At 34.6% G+C, this 25,703-nt stretch overlaps 1 protein-coding gene across 1 annotated transcript in view; it reads left to right on the forward strand.

Moving 5' to 3' along the window:
* The window catches only part of LOC128174352 (multiple epidermal growth factor-like domains protein 10), a 214,972-nt gene that overhangs the window by 102,531 nt on the left and 86,738 nt on the right, over window positions 1-25,703 (forward strand). Inside the window, exons 11-14 of the mRNA XM_052839919.1 lie at window positions 4,393-4,626; window positions 6,752-6,886; window positions 21,679-21,816; window positions 22,049-22,186. Coding sequence (XP_052695879.1) covers window positions 4,393-4,626; window positions 6,752-6,886; window positions 21,679-21,816; window positions 22,049-22,186 — 645 coding nt within the window. The remainder of the gene's footprint in view (window positions 1-4,392; window positions 4,627-6,751; window positions 6,887-21,678; window positions 21,817-22,048; window positions 22,187-25,703) is intronic.

Consider the following 25,703-nt stretch of genomic DNA (forward strand, 5'->3'; position numbering starts at 1 on the left):
TTGGGTACGATCGAGCAATTTTCGACAGAGTTATGGCCCTTGGACGTAGAAAAATTCCAGTTATTTGCAGTTTTTTGCTCGGTTTTCTTCGCAGAGGATGAACATATTGAAATGGAATTTAATATATAAGTTTATCTTGATATTATCTAGGTCAAGTTCGATATAAGGTACGATCGATCGATTTTCGACAGAGTTATGGCCCTTGGACGTAGAAAAACTCCAGTTTTTTGCAGTTTCCGCTATTTTTCTTCGAAGAGGATGAACATATTGAAATGAAATTTGGTATACAGGTTTATCATGATACTATCTAGATCAAGTCCGATATTGGGTACAATCGAGCAATTTTCGACAGAGTTACGGCCCTTGGATGTAGAGAAATTCCAGTTATTTGCAGTTCCGCCCATTTTCTTCGCAGAGGGTGCACATATTGAATTGAAATTTGGTATACGGGTTTATCTAAATAATATCTAGGACAAGTTTGGTTTTGGGTATGATAAAGCAATTTTCGACAGAGTTATTTACAGTTTATGTTCATTTTCTTTTTGGATGTTTCCACGGGAGGGGACATAAGTGTTTCGCAAACATCTCTTGTTTTTTTTAAACAAGAAGGCGTTAGGTGCCTTTTCATGTTCTTTACTGTTTGGATTATACGTGCTTAGTTTTTAAGAGATGGTCCAGACCGCCCTGATTGCCACACACTCTCTCATGCAATATGTGGCACTGAATGAATTCAAATTTGTTTGAGCGATCGAATCGCTATGACATATAAACGTATATAGATTTAAACAAGGAAGTTCTAATTATTCAAATATTATATTTTTTTCTGACAACTCTTTCTAACAACAATGTCATACGATAGCTGCTGAACATTTTATAATACTCTTGATATTATATCTGTGTCCAGTACTTTTAATTCACAATGGTATAGAACTAGTGTTGTTAAAAAAAATACCAGTTAAAATGTTCAAAATACGGTATTATAATTTATTTATATATAGAAATGGTTTAATAATACGTCACTATTTTTTTTCTCAGAGAAATCTCAGAGTTTAGCCACCACCATTATATTTGATATTATAATAAATTATGGTGGTATGATTTTAAACGACAAATATATGAAACTTGCAGGTGTATTCCGTATAACATCTAAAGTCAGTTAAAGTGTCCCAAAACCAGTTTTCGTTGTCACAAGCGATTTTTGAAAACCAAACTCTCCATCTTTAGTTGTTGAGGGGATGACTGACTTATGCATTAAGATATTACGATATATTAATCCTATTTACTGTACTAAAATAAATAATTTATAAGCTAAATGTGATGAAAACCGGATGTCACAAACGAGAATGGTCGTATTTAGGTACAAAAACAATAATATAAAAGCAACAATATAGGAAGCAAAGTGATGTATATTATAATTATCAAAGGATATACTTTACTTATTTGGTCTATAGCTTTCTCCCTATTGGCCGAAGAAAAAAATACAATCAAAAACTTAAGTGTCTCATTTAATGTTGTGATTTACGTAACGATTTTCTTGCAATAATAATGAAATTGTAATATGCATTTCCGTGAGGTTAAATGGATAAAACTGATCACAAAGTTACAAATATATGAAGAAAAAAAATATGATTCACTAACAAAAAATACCAATTTTCAAAAAAAATCACCAATCCCGAAAATTGTCCATCTTTACATGAATTTGTGACGTTACGTTACGCAATCTTGCACACAATACTTGAATGCTACAAATTACAACTAATCTGACTGATAAACACACCGATGCCTATCATAATTACTACATACACAATGCTTTAAACTGCCGCAGTTTTATTTTATGTTCTAATTAACGAGGCTGAGTACAGAACGAGTATGCACGCTTTCGTGCAACGTTTCATTTGTATTGTGACGTCATCTTTTTGCTTTGTTGGTGCCATGGCGTGAGAGTTTCAACTGCAGATATTCAGCGAAATTTGTTGAAAATAGCTCGTTTGATGCGTAAAATTGATATTATATTGTGAAATAAACTTTAATGTCTCGAAGTATAAACTTTACCTCTGTCACGTTTTCTTTACCGGCTAAATATAGCGTGATTCATTTATTTCAAGACAGTAACCATGTATTTTATAATAATGACCCTTAATATGCGATGCTTAATATTTATTTATTACTTAAATATGTCTGAATGTTTTAATAATAGTATAAAGAACACCATTTCCGTCTTTGTCAAATACAAAAATAGCCATAATCTGACAAACAGGGAACTTAGGCATGAAAACAATAACTTTGATAAGACCCTTGGAACAAACCAGGAGGTGAAAGTGTTTTTTTTTTTTTGGACAATTTGATGCCTTTTTGCAATAACTTTAATATATAGAACAAAAAAAAAAAAAAAGAAATCCCTAGGGCAAAAGTTTAAAATAAAATGTAAAAAATGTGCAAAATTGATACATTTCAAGCAAAATCCCATAAGGTCCTATTTTAAAAATTAACAAGCTTTGAGATGACCCCTTAAATGTCCTTTTTTTCTTAAAATGATAATTATATCAGTAGAAATTCATATAAAAACTCATTCAAATACCTAGTGCTTAACAAATTAGACCCGGCCTTTTGTTAAAAGCCAGGACTTTGAACTACGTCACAGTGATTTACGTTATAATAAATTTACTTGATATTGCAAAATAATCGTAACTGGGGACAAAATCACCATGACATTTTGTTCATTGACACCGTTTAACATACATGCACTTGTAGAAAAAAAAAGTTTAATCGTGGGAATCATTTTGACTACTACAGTAGTGTACGCAATCGTCAGAAGTGTGATTATGCTTATTTCTGACTGAAAAAAAAAAAAAAAACCTTTTTGGTTTTTAATGATGTTATTGGAATTTTATATAGAGAATGAAGAATAAAGGTTAAACTTTGATATTATAAATATGAAACATTGATTCGCTGGGTGTTTAAATCAGGATGAAGTCTGTTAAGAGTGTAACGTTATTTACAACAGTGTAACGTATTTTACGACAATACATAACTAATCTTTTAATTTCATACAATGACTAGAATAAAAATGCAAAGCTTTAAAAGAAATACTGGGAACAAAAAAGACCAAAGGTTTGAGATAACTATCGCAAAGAAGATGTTATTATGCTGTTATTTCAGGGGGTGGGGGGTTTGAGTTGTAATGGCCGTGCAGCTCATGTTTCTTGGACGCATGTTCAAAAACGTCCATTTGGTACCATATGGCTAGCAAATAGTGGATAACTTGTTGTATGAGCTTTGTTTCTTGTCAAGGCAGTGAGAGTGAAACTCCTACCAATAGTTTTACAGAAAGCAAGCACTGGAAATGTCCTTTAGATGGACTGCACATACAGACAAAACTTGGATTCCTAGTACAGAAAAATGGTGATAATCGTTGTTCTTTGAAAGATCCAGTAAAGCGGGAAGAGACTAGAAATATGTTAAGATTTTCTGAAATATATGAAGAAAAAATCAAAGTTTGTGTGGTTAAACTGTTAAAATCCCTTCAATAAGATAACTTTATTTACTTGTTATGTTTATTTCCATATTGACTCTTACAACCTTGTTTGTGAATTACGTTACGCTGCTTGTTCAACAAACTTGTTTTGAAATATATTGTATTGTCCATTCCCATCAAATTATCTCTTATGTGTGTTTTCTGGTCATTCAGATATTGCTTTATCCAACTTTATACAATTCCTGCGATATCTGTACTGAGCCGTGTGTTGAAAAAAATTGGGGCACTTTAACTGTTTTTGGATGATAAGTTTGCGTTAAACCATTTAGCTATTATAATCGATAGGTGCACGGACAATAAGTAATACATTGCGCCTATAGTGCAGTTGATATTTAGCAATGTTTTAGTTGATATTGTATAAAAGAATCATGTAACCTTGTTTTCACTGTATCAATACAGTTTTGCACAGATTTCGCGTTCCGGGGGTACATAGCAGACTCTTTACTTGGATTCTCCGTGTATGTCTCCAATACCACGGATAGATCACAGGGAACGTTGTGTTTCAAGGACGACAACTTCACAATAGACACACTAACTCCTGTCTTCACAACAAACTCAGAGAATTCTCAGAGTTTAGCCGCCACCATTGAATTTGATATTATAATAAATGATGGGGGTGCTGTTATTTTAAACGACAAATATATGAAACTTGCATATGTATTCAATGTAAGTGTGCGTTAAACAGTTAGCTATTTTAGTTGATACGTGCATGGAGAATGTGTAAAATGTTGCGCCTGTAGTGCAGTTGATATTTAGCAATGTTTTAGTTGATATTGTAAAAAAGAATCATATAAACTTGTTTTTCACTGGATCGATAACGTTTTGTACAGATTCCACCTTTCGGGTGTACATAGCAGAACGTCTTCTTGGATTCTCTGTGTATGTCTCCAATACCACGGATAGATTACAGGGAACGTTGTGTTTCAAGGACGACAACTTTACAATAAACACAATACCTCCTGTCTTCACAACAAACTGCTTTGTTCATGGACAATATGTCATCTACTACAACGAGAGACTACCAGGAGTTGTCTACCCTTACGGTTATCATAGTTATGTATGGAGTAACCTCTGTGAAGTAGAGGTGTATGGTTAGTGTTCTTTATAATTTCATTAACCTTTAAAAAAACATATCTTAAATATTTTTCTTATATTGTGACATGTTTACTTTTATTGTCAAAACATAAAACAATAAACTAGTTTGTAGACCCTTTGGGTTTAATCAATAAACAACGTATTGTCACTTTCAATAAAGCTATCAAATATTGTTCAAATAGTAAGATGGTATGCTTAGCAATTTTAATATCGACGTGACTTATTTAAACTAGGCACAGAGAAACCTTTTTTTTCTATTTAATCAAAATAAAGATGACTTAGTGATAGGACTCTTGTATTCCAAACATTTCTTTTAGAATCAACGAAAGTAAATTGCAAATCCTCTTCCTGTAAAGGTCAGGGATGTTACATGTATATTAGGACGAGGTTAACGTTGCGATATGAATAACTGAACATATAACATTGATACCTTTACAATGTGTTATTTGGTGTTGTTAATTCTTTATATTTTTTAAGTTGGTTGGTTGAATAATTTGATTAGTGTATTATATCTCTATAATATCTATACAATTTCTAAACACCTTCCGTTGTATTGCTATAATTATATAAAAGCACACAATTTTATGGCATGGTCAAATGCATGGCTGATGAGAGTACTTCTACCATAGTATCAAATGTATGACTTTCAGGTCAGCATCTTTGCAAGCCAGAGTTTTTGGTTCACTTCGCTCCCCATAAACTTAATAAGATCTGCCAAGGGTTTATGGGGAGCGGAGTGGATTGAAAATCCTTGGTTAGCCAAGATGTTGGGTCATAGTCTTTAAGTTGGAAAAAAGGATTGGTATTTTAAAATAGTGATTTACTGGCTATTCATTGATTTTTTTTTACCATTAATGCAATATCGGTTTTTTTTAATAATGGACATTCCGTCTGTTCACTGTGTGATGTTTCCAATTGCATGCACACCCTTTTTAGATTGATAATAGTGAATCGCATGACTGGTTTATCACACGTGTATCATCAATGTGTATCGGTTTCTAATTCTGCTATACCACTTGCTAGCCAGAAAAATGAAAACATTTCCTTGGTATACATTTGACTAATTTTATTGTTCTTGAGTTACATGGAAAGGAGTGAATAATGGCCGCACAGTGATTTTTGTTATTTGAATACATGTACATAGTTAACCAAACAATATGTAGATTACATGCACTGAGTTTTATTATTATTATATTTTTTTTATGTTTATGTAAATGTAAATTTAACTGTGCCAAATCCTGTCAAGTACACGGGAATGCTTTTTGCTACACATTGTCCAATTCGTTGTTCTTAGATATGCATACATTGATCGTACCGTTTCTCATTTTCATTTCCAATTGCTGAAAACTAATGATATGCATAATGTTGAACTTTTGAAATTCCATTACGGTCTTGTCATGCACATGCAATTTCTTATGAATGCTACGTACGCATATTTTTTATAATCCAATCAATATTGCCATTATATGGAAACATTATCCAATATTTACATTTTCAAATACATTTCCTTATATGAACCTATAGAATAGCAAAACCGTTCAATTTTGAATGAACTTTTTCGTGATGACACAATGTTCACAGCACGCGCTTATCGCTTGTCGCTTAGATTTTTGTAAACATAACATTTCGGTAATTTTAACAGTTCTGAACGATTTGTCTTTTTCAAATGCAAATGCAGGTAAAAAACAGCAATGTTAAAAAGTTCACCGGGATATGAAGTTGGTTGGTACGTGATCAAATCTACTGAGAAGCCCTTCGGGCTTCACAGGATTTGATCACGTGACCAACCAACTTCATATCCCGGTGAACTTTTCAAATTGCTATTTTTTTTTATTAAAAAAAAATATTCCACATGGAACATTTGCCTACAATCACAAGCAATAACATTAAAACCTACAAAGGCGTCAAGCAACAGGGTCTTACGTGTCTGTTTAAAAAAAACCGCAATGTGTCTCTGGTTAAATTTGAAATTGTCTTGATAAATTTTCATGCATTACCAAATAACAACATACACTGTCACGTGAATAAACGCCTCTTTCATCTTTTTTCATTAAGAACAGATTGAATATACTCATAACAAAATAAAATTCATGTATGTAATAAATAACATTTCATGTACAGGATGCCCATCAACAGTGTTTTACGGATCTAACTGCTCCATTCCCTGTCCTGATGTCAACTGTCAATACTGTCACATAGAGACGGGCGCCTGCCAGGGATGTAAACCTGGGTATCAAGGTTATCACTGTGAATTAGGTGAGAAATACTTTTAACGAGCATTTTGTGAGTATTGCATAAGCAATACACGTCCCCTACCGGTTTAATTATTCTATGAAAGCTTCGAAGATATTGTGCTTTAATCAGAGATTAAAGAACAGAGGAAATTCAATCTACATAGTTGATATACAAATTAAATACAAAATCCGTAAAATAATACTCTTCATTTTTTTCCCTGTAATTTCGCCAAGTGCATGAATTTTTTGCTGGTAGAAATTTGTGAAAACCATGCACTGTTATGCAGAGTACCATTTCTTACCGTTTTCTGTACCCCGAATCAACAGAAAAACCCGATAACCAACCCGATTGTAATAATACAAAAAAAACTGTCGATTAAATTTACAACACAATGATTGACACTATTATACATAACTTATGTGTTTGTTAAAAACAATAAAAAGAATGATACAAGTATTGCACTGTTTCAATACTGACTACATACTTTCCTCTTTTATTCAATACACACCAAACCCGATATCGAACCCGAATATTAAAAAATTGGAATATAAAATAAATAATTTTATCTAAAATATGTCAATTAGACGCTAAAAAGTGTAAACTTGATCTATAGTTTGACATTTTGAAGCTGTTCAGCAAATTTCATATTAATTCTCAAACGCATTAAGAAAAATGTGAAAAACTGAAGTGGGACAGACATACAACAGACGGACGGACGGACGGACGCAGAGGAAAACCATAGTCCTGTCCTGTGAAACCGGTAGGAGACTAATATAAAGCATTATTAACTTCACGTGTACATGCATGTATCTGTGTTCGTTACGTATTGTTTACAATTACAAAGCATTAATAGAACTTATGAAAGTTTAGAACATTTGTTTTATTCTGAAGCAATTATGTAACGTGCAATGGGGTCAACCCGTGTTCCCCCTCGGGCCCATACCCGAGATAGAATCGGATAGCCCTGAATGCTGCCAATATTTACAAGTGCAGATTTCAAACACTGCGCCTGCACATATACAATAACTCAACGTTACGCAGGTAGGGGTTACACCTACGCAACTCAACAGGTACCAAGGTTAACGCAAGCAGGGATGACCGCACACTTGCGCTAAAAAGGCCAGGACATCAGCAGGGATGACCACCCACTAGTGTTCCGCCGCAACAACCATCAGTACAAGCAGGGATGACCGCACACTGGTATTATTGCGATACAGAGGAGATATTACCGCACACTCTGTATCGTAGGTTGATCACACGAAGATTAATTAGGGCAGGGATGTCCATACACTCAATCTAGCCGTCCCTGTTTAAGTGTAACCCCGAACAGTCTTATTACTTAACGCAATTGTCACTGTCCCTATATGTTTGCCGGCCGAAAATAATTTGAAGTATCTAATAACAGGAAATAAAAAAAAAACACTAATACGACCTAATCCAAAACTACTTATGCACAACACCCTGTTTACATATTCTATTTATTATTGTATAAAAATAATCATCACAATAATTGGTTCCATTGGACACATTTACTGAATAACTAAGATTCGCTAAATCAAGGACAATAACGCAAAACAATATAATTGAAATAGATACAAATTAAAAATAGCTGTCTGCTTCATTACTCCCATACCAGCTTTATGCGTCCGCGCATAAGAATGTTATTGCACAAACATAGACTACCAGCCTTTGTGAAAAAAAAATCGGTCTTGGCCTTGATTTAGCAGTCTTCAGTCCTCGTTGGTCGCCTTCACTTTGCGATAATCCTTACGATAAGTGGTAACTTTTGTCCGTACGCGGTGGACCTTCTTCGTGGCTACGTCTGAATGCCGCATCGACACAGCTCCGGTTGTTACGTGTGCGTACCAACATTTCTCTTCTTCCCGGCGCTTGAAGAAGCCGTAGAAATTCTAAATACTTTCTTAGGAGGGGCAAACTCTGGCACTTTGACTTTCTTCTTCTTAGAGGCGCTGGCCTTTGTACGTGGCTCCTTCAGCCCTATTAATTTGAAAACGATTCCCTGGGCTTCTCTTTGTCAGAGTTGTGCGTTTCCGAGTGGCGCTTTTAGTCCATATCACTTCTGGGAACGTAATCATAGTCCGGACACTCATAATTCATTTTATCTCTCCTTTCCCTCACACAGGACAGCGTAGGTTCTTTCCACTCATCTTTTGTGGGGTACTATGATACTGCTTGGTGTTTCGTACATCATGTCTTACGGGGTCGCAACTTCACGTCCTAACATTTGCACATCTCGCTGAAAAGCGGACTCTTGAACTGGGAATCCTGGTCTGAGTGAATTACATATGGGACTCCCAAGTGAGTGATGACCTGTTCCACGATGATGCGCACCACTGTCTCTCCCTCCATGTTACGTATAGGAAAACACTCCGTACATTTGGAGAAATAATAAGAGATGACAAATATTTACTTGTTACCTTTGGCTGTCATTGGCAATTCTCAAAAAATATCAGTGGCAATGCGCTCCATAGAAGCTCCAGCTTTGGAAATCTGCATTGGCGCTCTTTTATGCTTCAATGGTCCCTTAATTCGGCTGCATTGGTCGCATCCTGCTATGAACGTTCTCACATCATCCTGCAAACCAGGCCATTAGTACCTCTCCCGAAGTGTTGCTAGTGTTTTACGCACTCTTAAATGTCCTGCTGAGTAGAGAAGTATTGCTTGCATTGTAAACATTTTGTCAGAATTCTTCCACCCTCGGTACAAAATGTTGTCTTGGATTTCTAGGGACAAGACCACAAAGACTTCAGAAATCTGCCCTCTCCGCTGACTACATCGAAGTCAGACTTGCGGAGATTGGTCACCAATTATTTGACTTGTTTGATATGCGGGTCTTAATCTTGTAAACTACACACAGTGTCACCTCCTGACTCGACTTTTACATGGCCAATGCCCGTAGAGCACACCCAATCGCTGGTAAAACCACAATGCTTCCACATAATACAACTGAGTGCATCTTCGTTTCGTTGCTTCCAGGCCGATGCTCAATCTTCATGTCAAACTCACCAAACACTTGTAGCCAGCGCGCTAGTTGCCTCTCCGGATTTTTGAATTGCATCAGCCAGCGTAGGGATCTATTGTCTGTGCGCACTGTTAATCGCTTGCCATACAGATAGTGCTTATTTACAAAAATGCACCACTACCAGGATGTCCTTCCTTGTTACACAATATTGTTTTTCGTATGATAGAGTGCGGCTGGCATAGGCAATTAGACGTTTTTTACAATCTGTGAAAGCACGACAAAGCTCGGGGAGAGTCTCACCCGCTCTCTGACGTCTTTCTCTCATCTGGACTCTATAGAGCTCGGTTTGGCTTGGTGGATCATCTCGAATCACCAAAGCTTGAACGAGGGAATCAGAATCACGTTTTGCATCTCTTGGCACATTTCCAAAGACTCCCTGCGCATTGCCACGTAAGGAAACTGCGAGGTATAAACCTTTATTGGCATCATATCAGCCGTGTTTGTTAACGCAGTTTCAAAACGTGCATGGTCATCAAACCAAGGCCGCTACCATCATATAGCTGACTTGATAAATTGCTTGGCAATGGCATTGTCTGTCTTATTTCCTCTTGCAGGGCTTTCAAGTCTCACCCGAAGATTGTCTGTGCGTCACACCGGGTAGAAGCGAGTCGGTCTGCCAATTAATGTCTGGCTTGTGCGCGGGATTAGAGTCGCTAGCGAATGGCCTATGGCCTATGTTTCTTTCCACTTTCCTCTCCGACTCTTCGTAGATCCTATAAGAATCAGAGAATTGGTCGTTGCTCCGCGGGTGCGCTTCTGTTCTCGTATTAGAGCAAAGTTAGGAAATGTCCCCATCTCATACGCAGCGGTAGCATCTTCAAGATGAAAAGCTGGCGTGTAATTGGTACGCAAAGACAGCTCTCTTTTCTTCTGAGAAGTATCAGAAACTATGCGCATAGTATCTACACTAGAATTATGTCTCCCCTTTCAAAGGGGAGACATATTGTTTTTGTCGACTTTCTTTTTCTTCTTCTTCTCATTCTTCTTATTAAGGTCTTCCGTTTTTCAACGGAAGACCTTATTGTTTTCGTTCGGTTTCTTTTTCCCTATTATTAGGGTTTTCCGTTTTCAACGGAAAACCCTTTTGTTATTCTACGGTTTCTTTTTCTTTATTATTATACTTTTTTTTCTTTTTTTGACTTTTTTGGAGCGTTATTTCTCAGAAACTATTCAACCGATTTACACCAAATTTTTAGGATTTATAAAACATCAATGTCGCTACTGGTTATTAAAATTTCAAATGATTACGTCACTTCCAGTTTCAGATATGGACGATATTGTAAATTTTTAAGGGTCATTTTGTCCACGCATCTCCTCTGAAACTAATCATGATAAAAGCTTGAAATTTGCAGGGATTGTAGATGAATGTCTGTAGATTTCCCTCCATGCTTCCAATTGCGAAAAATGCGCAAGGCCTAGAAGCTCGCCTGAACCTGAAAATTAGCACCATATTTTTTCACAAAATTTTCGCACATTTTCCGTAATATCTTTTGACGTATAAATATTTTGTTAAAACATGTAATGTAAAAGCTGTTTCAATTTGCACGGGCTTTTATTTGATATCAAGAAAAAGGGGCTGGCCCCTCAAATTAGGGGCCAAGAGGGCTCTAAAGTCTATTTGCAATAACTTTTTAGTGAACAATAATTTGTTATCAATTATAGAAGCAAAAATGTTCATTGTACAGCTGTTTATCTATACAGTGCCATACTTAGGTCATATATTACGTAATAAGGGGTTTCAAGGGGCCAGAAGTTCAAAACTTTGATCATTAATATCTGAAAAAGGAGAAATATTTTGAAAAGCAATGTAGAACAAAAGTTATTCAAAATAATGTTTTGTACAATATGCTACCTTAAATGTTTTTGTTTATGACCCCATTTAGGAGTTAAAGGGTCGGCCCCTAAAAGACATTTGTACAGATATCTCGAGAACGGTAAACATTTTGTGAACACTTGTTAAACAAAATATGTTTATATTTACAAGACCTTTCATTTGATGTCAAGAAAAAGGGGCTGGCTCCTCAAACTAGGGGTCAAGAGGGCTCTAATGTGTTCTTACAATAACTCTTTACTGAACAATATTTTGTTATTAATTATAGAAGCAAAAATGTTCATTGTACAGCTTTTAATCTATACATTACCATACCTAAGTCATATATTATGTCATAAGGGGTTTCAAGGGGCCAGAACTCAAAACTCTGATCATTAATATCTGAAAAAGGAGAACTATTTTTAAAAGCAATGTAGAACAAAAGTTCTTCAAAATAATGTTCTTAACAATATGATACCAAAAATTTTGTTGAAAGTGGCCCCGGTAAGGGGTTAAAGGATCGGCCCCTAAAATGCATTTGTACAGATATCTCGAGAACGGTTTACAATTCATGAACACTTGTAGAACAAAATATGTTTATATTAGCGATACCTTTTATTTGATATCAAGAAAAAGGGGCTGACCCCTCAAATTAGGGGCCAGAAGGGCTACTAAGTCTTTTCATAATAACTCTTTTCTGACCAATAATTTGATAATAATCATCAAGCAGCAAAGAAGCTTTTATTAAGCTTAATTTAAAACCGAAACCCGTTTTAAAATCGGACGATGCATTACAGAGATATCGGGGTTTAAAAATTATTTTTTTCCGGAAATTTTGTTTCCGCGTCCTTGGTTTAAAAAATAGCGTTATGTTTAAAGTAAAATTAACTAGTACCAAAAATAATTGTTAAGTCGTACTTCAACACATTCGGATTTTTTTTGTTAAGTCGTTCTTGAAATCGGAAAGGTGTTTGTTACGTCGTACTAAAAATCATTCGTATTTTGTTAAGTCGTACCAGGAATAATTCGATTTTTTTTCATCTTTTATATTTAAGTTACTCTTGTTATTGGTTTAAGAGCTCTGCTTCTTACAGGAACTTCCAGCTTTACATCCGACATTAACGGAAGACCCTACTCGTTGCTTTGCAACGAGCTTTGCTCTAGTTATTATTTTTTTTTTCTTACAAAATTTGTGCAGGCGATTTCTCGGATATAGCTGAACCGATTTTTATGAAATTTACAGATCTAATAGATATTAATCCGAACTTAATATACATTTTTTTTTTGATGACGTCATTTCAGTTCTTGAGAAAATGACGTTTTAGCGATTTTCAGAGGGTCGGCTTGTCCAGGGATCTCCTCCTAAACGGTAAAAGATATTGAGTTCAAACTTTCAGGGATTGTAGACAAGAGTTTGTAGATGTGCAATTTGGTATTCATATTTGTCATGCTCAAAAGCCGTTAAAGCTCGCATGGTCCCGAAAATTGAGACTAAAAAAACGTCGTAATTTTTCATGGTTTTCTTAATTTATCTCTTTTCTGAAAAAAAATTTGTTAACACGTGTAATGCAAAAAAAAGTTTATTTTTACAAGACCTTTCATTTGATATCAAGAAAAAGGGGCTGGCCCCTAAATTAGGGGACCAAAGGGCTCTAAAGTCTTTCATCTGTAGCCCTTTATTGAGAGATATTTTGTGAACGGTTATAGAAGCAAGTATGTTTATCTTACAGTTATGTATCCAAGCAATGTAATGATATTATCATGTATTACGTAATTAGGGGTTTTAGGGGCCAAAAGTCCAGAATTTTGATCACCAATATCTCAGAAAGGAAAAATATTTTGAAATGCATTATAGAAGAAAAGATGCTCAGAATGATGTATTAAATCATATCCAATTTTCAAAATTTCGTTAAAGGGCCCCTACAAGGAGTTAAGGGATCGGCCCCTAAAATGTTCCTTATCATATATCTCAAGAACGGTAACGAATTTTTAAACAATTGTTGAACAAAATGGGTTGAGATTTAAATGACCTTTTATTTGATATAAAGAAAAAGGGGCTGGCCCCTAAATTAGGGGACCAAAGGGCTCTAAAGTCTTTTATCTGTAGCCCTTTACTGAGGGATATTTTGTGAACGGTTATAGAGGCAAATATGTTTATCTTACAGTTATGTATCCAAGCAATGTAATGATATTATCATGTATTACGTAATTAGGGGTTTTTAGGGGCCAATAGTCCAGAATTTTGATCACCAATATCTCAGAAAGGAAAAATATTTTGAAATGCAGTATAAAAGAAAAGATGCTCAGAATGATGTATTAAATCATATCCAATTTTCAAAATTTGGTTAAACGGCCCCTACAAGGAGTTAAGGGATCGGCCCCTTAGATGTTCTTTATCATGTATCTCAAGAACAGTAACGAATTTCTAAACAGTTGGTGAACAAAATGGGTTGATATCTAAATGACCTTTTATTTAATATCACGAAAAAGGGGCTGGCCCCTAAAATTAGGGGACCAAAGGGCTCTAAAGTCTTTTATCTGTAGCCCTTTACTGAGGGATATTTTGTGAACGGTTATAGAGGCAAATATGTTTATCTTACAGTTATGTATCCAAGCAATGTAATGATTTTATCATGTGTTACAAAATAACGGTTTTTTAGGAGCCAAAATTATAGAAATTTTGATCACCAATATCTCAGAAAGGAAAAATATTTTGAAATGCATTATAGAAGAAAAGATACTCAGAATGATGTACTTAATAATATGCAATTTTCAAAATTTGGTTAAACGGCCCCTATAAGGAGTTAAAGTATCGGCCCCTAAAATGTTCTTTATCATATATCTCAAGGACGGTTACGAATTTCTAAACAGTTGTTGAACAAAATGTGTTGAGATTTAAATGACCTTTTATTTGATATCAAGAAAAAGGGGCTGGTCCTGCAAATTAGGGAACTAAAGGGCTCTAAAAATGTTCATCTGTGGCTCTTTGATGAGGGAAATTTTATGAAAGGCTATAGAAGCAAATATGTTTATCTTACAGTTATGTATCCAAGTAATATAATGATTTATTCATGTGTTATGTAATAAGGATTTTTTAGGGATCAAGAGTCCATAAACTATGACCACCTATATCTCAAAAAGGAAAATATTTTTGAAATGCAGTATAGAAGAAAAGGTGCTCATAATGATGTACTTCACAAAATGCAACCTTCAAAATTTGGTTCAGCAGCTCAAATAAGGAGATAAGGGACTGGCCCCTAAAACGTTTTTTTTCTCAGATATCTCAAGAACGGTGACGGATTTCTAAACACTTGTTGAAAAAAGCTCTTATCCCTGAAACAAAAACGTATCTGGCCCTTAGAATGTATACCCTGTTTTTCTATTCTAGATCATGTTTAGCTGTTAAATAGCAAAATCAAGATCGAACATATATCTCAAATACTAAAATCAGACGGAAGACCTCCTCGTTGCTCGCAACGAGATCGTGTATAGTTCTTCTTATTCTTATTCTTCTTCATCCAAATTTGTCCAAGCCGTAACTTAAATACCCTTTGACATTAAGACTTCAAACTTGGAACATAGGTAGATGGTATTGAGAAGGAGTGCACGCTACCAAAATGTTTGACCTTGACCTATTTTCTTTTTCAAGGTCAAGCGCTTTATAAGAAATAGAGTTTGGAATATAACACAAGATTCCTTAAACTTACAAACTTTTAACTTGTATCATAGATAGATGGTATATAGTCCAGTTGAACCTTACCAAAAATTTTGACCTTGACCTTAAAATTATATTTCAAGGTCAAATCAAAAAAAAACTTCATTGTTCACCTCCTAAATATTCTTTGACAGAAGGACTTCAAACTATACACAAAGAACAATTATAATACACTGAGGTGTACTATTGATTAATATTTGACCTTGACCTTGTTTTACTCAAGGTCAACTTGAGAAAAAATAATAAAGTTTTGTCTGGGTGGTACATGTAACTTAGATACCTTTCGACATTAAGACTTCAAACTTGGAATATAGGTAGATGGTATTGAGAAGAAGTGCACGCTATCAAAGTTTTTGACCTTGACCTATTATCTTCTTCAAGGTCAAGGGTTTTATAAAAAAATATAGTCCGGACCATAACACAAGACTCCTTAATCATACAATCTTTTAACTTGTATCATACATAGATAGTATTTAGTCCAGATCAACCTTACCAAAAGTTTTGACCTTGACCTAAAAAAATTATTTCAAGGTCAAATTAGAAAAAACTTCATTGTTCACCTCCTAAATATTTTTGACAGAAGGACTTCAAACTTTACACAAAGAACAATTATAATACACTGAGGTGTACTATTGATTAATATTTGACCTTGACCTTGTTTTACTTAAGGTCAAATTAAGAAAAAATAATTAAATTTTGTCTTGGTGGTAACTTGGATACCTTTTGACATTAAGGCTTCAAACTTGGAACATAGGTAGATGGTATTGAGAAGGAGTGCACGCCTCCATAATATTTGACCTTGACCAATCTTGTGTCTCAAGTTAATTCATTTTCTAAACTGTATCATATATGGATGATATCTAACATATAGCTGACTTTGTATAAAAAAACAATACCCACTAGTTTCTGTTTGTAGCGGGTCTTGACGTTGAGGTTTTCAGGATGTCGCTGCGCTAGCTCATCTCGGCAGAGTTCTCCTCTAAGAAAGATATTTCTTTGTCGACGTCTTTCATTTTTTTCGCAGCGATTGCAGGGGATCCAACCGCTGCCACCAAATGTTATGTACAAGGGGGTCAATGCCTGTGTTCCCCCGCAGGCCCGTACCCGAGATATAATATGATAGCCCTGATTGCTGCCAATAGTTATAAGTGCAGATTTCAATCACCACGCCTGCACATATATAGGAACCAAATGTTACGCAGGCAGGGGTTACCGCACACATACGCACCTCAACAGGTACCGACGTTAACGCAAGCAGGGATGACCGCACACTAGTGCCAATAGCGCAACCTAACGCAAGCAGGGAGTGCTGCACACTTGCGCTTAAAAGAACAGCAGGGATGTCCACACACTGCTGAATTTAGTGTACTTATGATTAAAATAAAATCAAAAACATTTAAATCCTTTATTTTAAAAATCCTTTTATTCCAAATAAGAAAAAATGTTTCGCTGAATAGTTCCTGTATTGACTTTAAAAAGTTTCACAAATGTTCAAAAAAAGTATTGTTAGTGTGCAATAGAGTAATTTTTTTTTAACATTTTTAATATGTCCCAGTAAAGTATTTATATAAACCTAACGAAAGTTTCCGTATATGATGAACACGGCTATAAAGAATTAAACGAAGTAAATGTAAGACCTCGCTGATCAAATTTTAACGCAATTTTTCAATCCTTCAAAGACTATTGTACGTTTTCATTAAAGATACATTTAAAAAAATAAAAGGAATGTTTACGGTCTTACAAGAAAAAAAAGAAAAAGTTACTTATCTTGAACTTTTCGTTTTGTTCATAGTTCCCGACGGTAAACAACATCTAATCTGAGAGGTGTTATCATCAAAATCCAGAAGTTCTCGCCAATGGACAGTAAAAATAAACAAACTGTTCGGGAAATATAATTTATTATACCTGTACTTTCTAAAGAAAGTTCGGGTATATTGTTGTTACCCTGTTCCGTCCGTCTGTCACGTTTTACTTTCTCAAATTGCTCTTACATCTTATAAGCCAGCAAACTGAACTCTTGGAGTTTAATTTGGAGTGTCATGTTGTTTTGTAAAAACGTTTCATAAATTCTCTGGTAATCCTGGGGGTCAAAAAATGTGTAAAAAATGACGGTTTTTTTTTTAGAAAAAACCTTCTTCTTCGAACTCCTACATTTTCCACAGTAGACAAATCATCTTTTGGAATATGTTTTAGGGTATCGTGTAGATGCGCAAAAGGTTTCTGAATTTTCAATGTTGGCCTGGGGGTCGTTTAATGGCTGAAAAATTATGTTTTTTTTTTACCAAAAAAAACTGGTTTCAAATAAGTCATTTTTTTGGCAGTAGCCAAATAATCTTCTAGAATATGATTGGGGGTGTCATTTTGAAGTGTGATCAGGTTTCATAATTTTTATTTCATAAAGGGAATCCGTGGGCAACAAAAAAATGACGTTTATTTACAAAAAAAATATGGTTCCCAGAACTCCTCTTACAACTTTTGGAGTAGCTACGTCATCTCTTGGGATATAATTGGGGCTGTCTTATAGATGTGCAATTAGGTTTTTAACAATTAAATTTCATCCAGAGAGTCAAATAGTAGCAGAAAATTGACGTTTATCACTCAAAAAGAAACATAGATCCAAGAACTCCTCTTATGATTTAAAGGATAGACACATCATATCTTGGGATATGATAGGGACTGTTCTATAGATGTGCAGTAAGGTTTTAAAAATTTTAATGTCAACTAGGGAGTCAAAAAGTAGCAGAACATTGACGTTAATTATCACTCCAAAAAAACAGAGATCCTAGAAATCCTCTTATGATTTAATGGATAGACACATCATATCTTGGGATGTGATAGGCGCTGTTCTATAGATGTGCATTAAGGTTTTGAAAAATGAAATTTAATCTTGAGGCCCATTTGCTACATATCCTTTCATGCCCTTTAAGGATCAAAAATATATCTGGTTAAGGGGTGGGGATCTCAACCGTTTTTCGAGATATTCGTACACTTCCTGTTCGAGGGGGGTCACGACCACCCACAGGGCCCATGACCTACATAACATTGGTGCCCTTTGACATCAGAAACAAGAATATATATGGTTTAGGGGTCATGATTATAACAGTTTCTGAGATGTAAGGTAATTTCCAATTCCTAGGGGGTAGGGATGACCCCAAGGGTCAGATCTAATAAACCCTATATATTGCCAGTAACAGTCAATATATGATTATGAAAACCCTATATTGTTATCTTTGTCCGTTTTCAAGTTACTATTTACAATAGAGTCTATGATTCTTCCCATAAAGTTCAATGTTAGAACCCACACCCTTTTGCCCCCCCCCCCCCCCCCTAGAGAAGTAATTGTCTAACCCAAAACGAGAAAAATCAAACCAGGGTGCACAACTAGATATGCTTGCCTATCGTATCCTAGAGTTTTGTACAATTCTGTTCACCTATCTCTGAGAAACAAGTACAGATTGGGAAAGAAGAAAAAGAAGAATAAGGAAAAAGGAGAATAATAATACATATAATAAGAACTGTACAAAAACAATAATTAAGTCTCTAAATTTCATTCGGGAGACTTCATAATAAAGATTAAATAGAGATAAGATCATCAAACATCAATAACTTAAAGATAATTGACAATTTCTGATTCTAAGGGGGTCAGGATGACCCCTTAGGATCATGACTTACATGCCATAACAAGATATCTGTAAGCCAATGCTCACTAGTGATACCCCCGCTCTGATGTGAAAATGCAAAATAAGCAAAGTCGACATTTAACAGAAAGCTGGCATCCGATTGGTACAGAAATTTATCCCACAGTATGGCATGCCTAAACAAATAGTGTGTTAAAATTTCAAGCATCTCCGATAAATAGCTGCTGAGAAATATTTGAGGAAAATTTGAAAATTTTAGCTTAAATAAAAAAAGTCGTCATTTAACAGGAAGTTGACGTCCGAGTGGTACAAAAAAAAATCCCACGATATTCCATGCCTTAACAAACACTGGGTAAAAATATCAAGCATCTGCGATAAACAGTTGCTGAGAAATCGTTGACGAAAATTTGTTTGAAAAAATTTTGTTAAAAAATAAGCAAAGCCGTCATTTAAGAGGAAGTTGTCTTCCGATTGGTACAAAAATACATCCCACAATATGACATGCCTTAACGAACACTGTGTAAAAATTTCAAGCAATAAAATATGCTGCGATAAATAGTTGCTGAGATAAATGCGACAGAAATATTTGTTACGGACGAACAGACAAACAGACGGACAGACAGACAGACACACAAGGGTAAAACAGTATGCCCCCTCTCCTTCGGAGCGGGGGTATAATTATCTGATGCGCCATAACTTAAGGAGGACTAATATCTTTATATTAAGGTGGAAATCTCAATGGTTTTTATGATATTTGATAATTTCAGGAAGAGCACTTGGGATCATGACCTACATACCATCTAAAATGACTTTAACAAAGAAACAATAATATAATATGTACATGACATATGATTCAATTTTAGGACCAAGATATAGATCAATCATTTATGTTTTGAAATACTTCCTTTGTATACTTTAATGTTCATGTTCATGACTGTATTATGGCTTAGTCTTATTTTAAATTACATTAAAAATTTTGAAATATATGACTTGGAACCCCCACCCCCAAACAAACTTAAATATAAACTGCCCCCCCCCCCCCCCCCTTCATTGTCAAATGATCTATTAAAATCAAATTATAATTTGGGTGTCTAAAAACTTTTATAAACTGGTAAAAAATGTTATTCTTAAAAAAAATTACATTAAACCTTGCATAATTGACAGATGATCTATTGAGATATGGTCAGAAGTCATATATTTACCTTGGGATCAATAACTAATATTCATTGACAAATTAAAATTAATAACAATAAATGATTCAAATTATAAATGTTTATACTCCACATCCACCCCCCACCAATCTAACCTAGTTCCAAAGATTCAGTCTTATATTGGAGTCTTAGGGCGCCATTTTGGTGTTCAGTTGTAAAACATACACTTCTACCCAACATGCTCTACATTAAACTCAAAATCATTTGATTGGTAATGAATACCTAAATTTTAAAGTTGTATAAATGAAGATTGATTCAAACTATGTTAATGACAATATGACATTGTATAACGCAGAAAAACAACACAATTTTTTGGCTCATTTTGACAGAGCAAAGTGATAATTTAAGGTCTGTTAAGTGTGTTTTGAATTGTCTTTATTATAAACAATGGTAATCAACTTAAATACGTTATTATATATTCAAAAATCAGAATATATATGCATGCTTTTATTACATGACATATGTACCGGTCATTTTGTACCTGATTATTTATACGATATAAAATACATAACCCACGTTATTGTTTATATTACATTTTTCTTTTAACTAATTAATAAATTAATAATAAAAAGTAAGTAAAATTCACTAAATTACGGTTAAAGTACATAACTTTAGCTCAAAGAAACAGCCAAATTGTCTCCTGTGAGACTTTGAGTCTGACATTATCCCGATAATTTCTTGATTTTTCTTAGGGCGCTGTAGGTTTCAAACAATCTATAAACAAGGCGTGTGAATTTTAGTTCTGTCATTTTCTTGTCAGTTTCAGCCGCTGTAGATTTCGACCAGTCGATAAATGGGGCGTGTCAATTATTTTCAGTCTGGCTGTTTTTATAGAGCTATGAATTGACTATAAGTTTCCGTAAGAAATAGAGGGAATACTACTTTGTAGACATGAATATATGACTTAAGATGTACCAAATAATATGGCTATTCTCGTTAAAAATAGACACAGATTTCATATCAAGGAACATGCTTAACTGGTTGTGATGGGCTTTTTTTTTCAATGATATTTATGTTATTTAATGATCTCACATTTTCACTAGCATATCTTTGTGCAAATTTTGAAAATGAGTGCGATACGAAATGTTATAATACTTGAGCCGGGTGTAAGACTATAAATGGTTCTTGAGACTCTGTTGTATCCCTGGCTACGTTCAGAGAGTTTTTACTGTTTAGCTAGGTAGCATGTACATGTAAGCGTGTTTGGGAACTGAGCATCGAGATAAATCTTGCATATCATACATGATTATATAGTTCTTCTAAAAACATAAATTTCAAAGACAAACACATTTGAACGTTTAGTGTGGGTTTAGTTTTGGTGTTGTTTAAAAACAAAACGTGTGTCAATATGTGTATGGAAAGAAAAAAATACAAATGTCATATCTTATCTTTGCAGAATGTGACAAAGGATCGTATGGTATTGGATGCAATGAAACATGTGGGCAATGCCGTGATGAAAACCAATGCTCTCATATCAATGAGACTTGCTTAACTGGATGTGAAGTTGGTTTTAAAGGGGACATATGTAAAGCAGGTAAGGAAAAATACAGGTACAGGCAGAGGAACAAAATCCTTCTATCTATTATTTGCTCTCATCACCTAGATTTTTTTTATTATACTTATTAATTTTAATAAAGGCATGACAACATGTAACTGTTGCAATGATATACAGAGAACTGCATCAATTTTAAGGTAGCATTAAATGTTATCCTATATTATCCTCTAAATGTTAAGTTAGATTCAGTTCATGTCATTTCATTTAAAAGATTGTGACAGGGGTTCATACGGTGTTGACTGCAACGAAATTTGTGGAAACTGTGCTAATGAAAGTCAATGTTCTAACATCAATGGAACATGCTTCACTGGATGCAATGCTGGCTACGAGGGTGACTTATGTAAAACAGGTGAGTAGAAAGTTATCAGGACAACTAGATAAATATACAGCAGGTTAATAGGAAAGTGGTGATAACTTATTAAAAAAATGGAGATGTATCACATGAATTTCATTTGCCATAAGTGTTATTAAATACCCAGTAAGCTTCTTTAAAACGAAAGTAAACTTTGGTTCATATGTATAAGAATGATGATATGAAAAATTCAAAGTGAAAATAAAATTATTTTGTTTGTAAAAAAGGTTAATCAATGAAAACATGACTTGTCAGTACTCAGTTCTTAACAAAATAATCGCTTACATATGCCATTCGGGAGTCATTTTTTCGATCAAATTATATTGTTTCTAAATCAAACCAAGTGCCATGGTAAACGATTTTTTTTTAATTTTGTTTAATTGAAACCTATGTTTCATTTTTACTCAAATAGAAACATAAAACAAAAGGAAACAAGTTGATGTCAACTTAATGTACGAATTAGACTTAAATCGCATAATAGTGACTTTTTGCAATTTACGAGAACGAATGACGTTCACTAACGTTAATGTTTAGGTTTGTATATATATATATATATATATATATATAGGTACTTGACATGGTTTGCGGGTCATGATCCATAAACATGGGTTGTGGGACCCTGCATTTGTGGTAGGCTTATTACAAAAGGAAACGCATTTTTAGGAATAGTTTTCGATGAAGAAGCCAAATATAAGATGAATATAAAGATTACTCATATTTGGTTTCAAAGTTATAGATAACGTTGTGGGTCACCACATTGTGGGTATACATACCCACAGTGATATATAGTAGATAATATATATAACATACTTGTGGGTAGGAACCCACAAACCATGTCATGGCAATATATATATAGATTCTTTATGGGATATATCCCACAAACCATGTATGGGTGCTAAAACAATGATATATAGCATACAGCTGAATATGATTTGTATAGGAGCACAAAATACAAAATATCATTTTATAAGACTTATATATATATAGGCTTTTTTAACCCTTTCGCTGCCACGTCAAAAAAGACGTTATTACGCTTCAGTGCCAAGCATGACGTTATCAAATTCATGTTTTGACGTAACAATCTGACACAACGCACCGTACCATTTTTTAGCGTTGCGGGATGCAGTTTTGTGTTTAATCAATAATTTCTAATGTTATTATCGAAAACAATGGCTTTTTATCTTTTTCTCTGTCATTTCAAATAAGACGTTACGCCATTCTTTTTTTTTCTTTCTTTTTTAAGCGTCGCCAAATGAAAAAGAAATGTAAAGAAAACCACGTCTTTCAAAAAATATGAATTACTTCATAAATGATGCATGTTCACAATCTTTAACAAATACGTGCAGTTTTTAAAATAATCACGTTCTTATCCTGTCAATCTTAATTATAATCCACGCATACATGTGAATTTTTTATCATTGAAATTACATGTAGTTCTATAAGATATAATGCATATATCTCTTATTTCTTTGTTTGCACATATATGAGACATAAATTTCACGATAAAAAAGCTATCTTATTCCTGAGAGAGAGAGAGAGAGAGAGAGAGAGAGTTTAAGTAGGTTGACTTAAAAAAATCATAAATTATCGGATTTCTTTTTTGATAACCTAATGACATGCAATGCAAACTTAATCATGTTTTTCACACCAGAAATTCCCTCAAATTGTGAAAAATGGAACTGATGGGGCGGGATTATCAAATAGTTATCACGAAAGTATATGGTCTAAATAGCAATAACTAAGTTTTTCCCACGAATAATTTGGACATTTATTTTTAAAACATCTTCATTCGGCCTCGCACCGTATGGGATTTACTGACCATGTACAAACCATATTAGATTAACATTAAACTATATGTGTAATTAAGCAAAGCACAAAATGTTTTAAAGCGATTTTATATAACCAACTTACATTGTTTTAGAGCCTGTATGCATCATTAATACGATATTTTTGTAACAATCATTGTCATTAATAGCGGATAATTTTCAAAAACTAATTAATTAGTATAACGCAAATATGTTAGTGGTCAAGAGGCGGGTATTGCTGGCTGCAGCTGTAAAGGTTTATCATGATGCAGTTTAAAGAAATTCGCAAAAGGAATTGGTTTTTACTGTGTGTTAGATATGCAGACAGACAGACAAAGAATGACAGTGCTAGATTGGTAAGCAATTCCTTGTTCGTTTTAATAATCATTTCTATGAAATCGTGCAAGCATAAACGTCCATCCAAGTTTATGCTCGTAAAGTCATTTGGGGGAAATTTCGAATCACCCCGCGTTCCGTGTTTTAGAAAGTGTGGTGTATCGCACTGCAATGTACAAAACACGAACAAATGAAACTCTCCAACAGTCACCACCTGCAATGTAATTTACATAGGCGTCGGAATCGGAGGGGGGAGGGCTAAGGGGGGCTTAGCACCCACCCCACCATTTTTGCAAAGTTAGACCTAACCATTAGGCACATAGCATCATAAAAGGTTAGCCTCCCCCCCCCCCCACTCTTTCTCGCAGGAAACATATTTGTTCCTAAATTTACCTTGAAATGATTAAATTATTGAGAAGTTGAAGTCATAGGCATACTATTCCCCCCCCCCCCCCCCGGATAAGGAATTTCATGATGTGGGAAATTTTTTTATTTTGGTACGTAAGATTTTTTTGGAAGTATAGGTATAGTACTACCCCCCCCCCCCCCCCCCCCCCCCCACGGATATTTTGGGAATTAGTTTTTTATCATTTTTTTTTGCTTGTCAATATTTTTTAGGATTAGTCTAGCCCCCCCCCCCCCCACTCACTTTCAAATTGCTTCCAACGCCATGCAGTGATTTATATATAGAGAGTTTAAAGAAGAAATGACATACATTAATAAATCATTTTGTTATTAAAATATTCTCGCTAACCTCAGTAAAGAGAATTTATGTGATGAAAACGCTGCTCAATATTCATTTCTCATTACACTGTATGCTATTGCTTTATTCAGCGAGAAAATTGATATATTGTATGTTTGTTACCGCATGCGCGGATCCAGAAAACATTTCCAGGGGGTGTCCGAGGGATAATTTTGTTTTCCAATGTTGGAGAGGGGTTTTGAGGCCTATTTCGGGAATTTTGCTATATAATCTTTTTAATTTGATTTCCCAAGAGGTGGAAGGAATAGTCCATGCACCCCCTTCTAGGTCCGCACATGAACGAGTATGATCTTTCTGTTGGACCAAAACAACGAACTGTATTAAACATGCGTATTTACACATATTTTACAATCAAGTTGAACAAAAACTGTTATTCAAAATACCCCAAATGACTTTAATGATTTCGTAAATAGAATAATATATAGGCTTATCGTGAAATTTTTAAAGCTGCTATGTTCGATTTTATACGATGGCTATGCTAAGTATGAGTATCATAATAGACATTGCAGTAGTTTTCCAGGTACATTAAGCCATATTTTATTGAAAAAGTGATGTACACAATTTATTTACAAAAACAAACGACATAAATTGTATTGATTTCTTTCGTCTC

The sequence above is a fragment of the Crassostrea angulata genome, chromosome 2 (genome assembly GCF_025612915.1).
Source record: "Crassostrea angulata isolate pt1a10 chromosome 2, ASM2561291v2, whole genome shotgun sequence".
Classification (NCBI taxonomy): domain Eukaryota; kingdom Metazoa; phylum Mollusca; class Bivalvia; order Ostreida; family Ostreidae; genus Magallana; species Magallana angulata.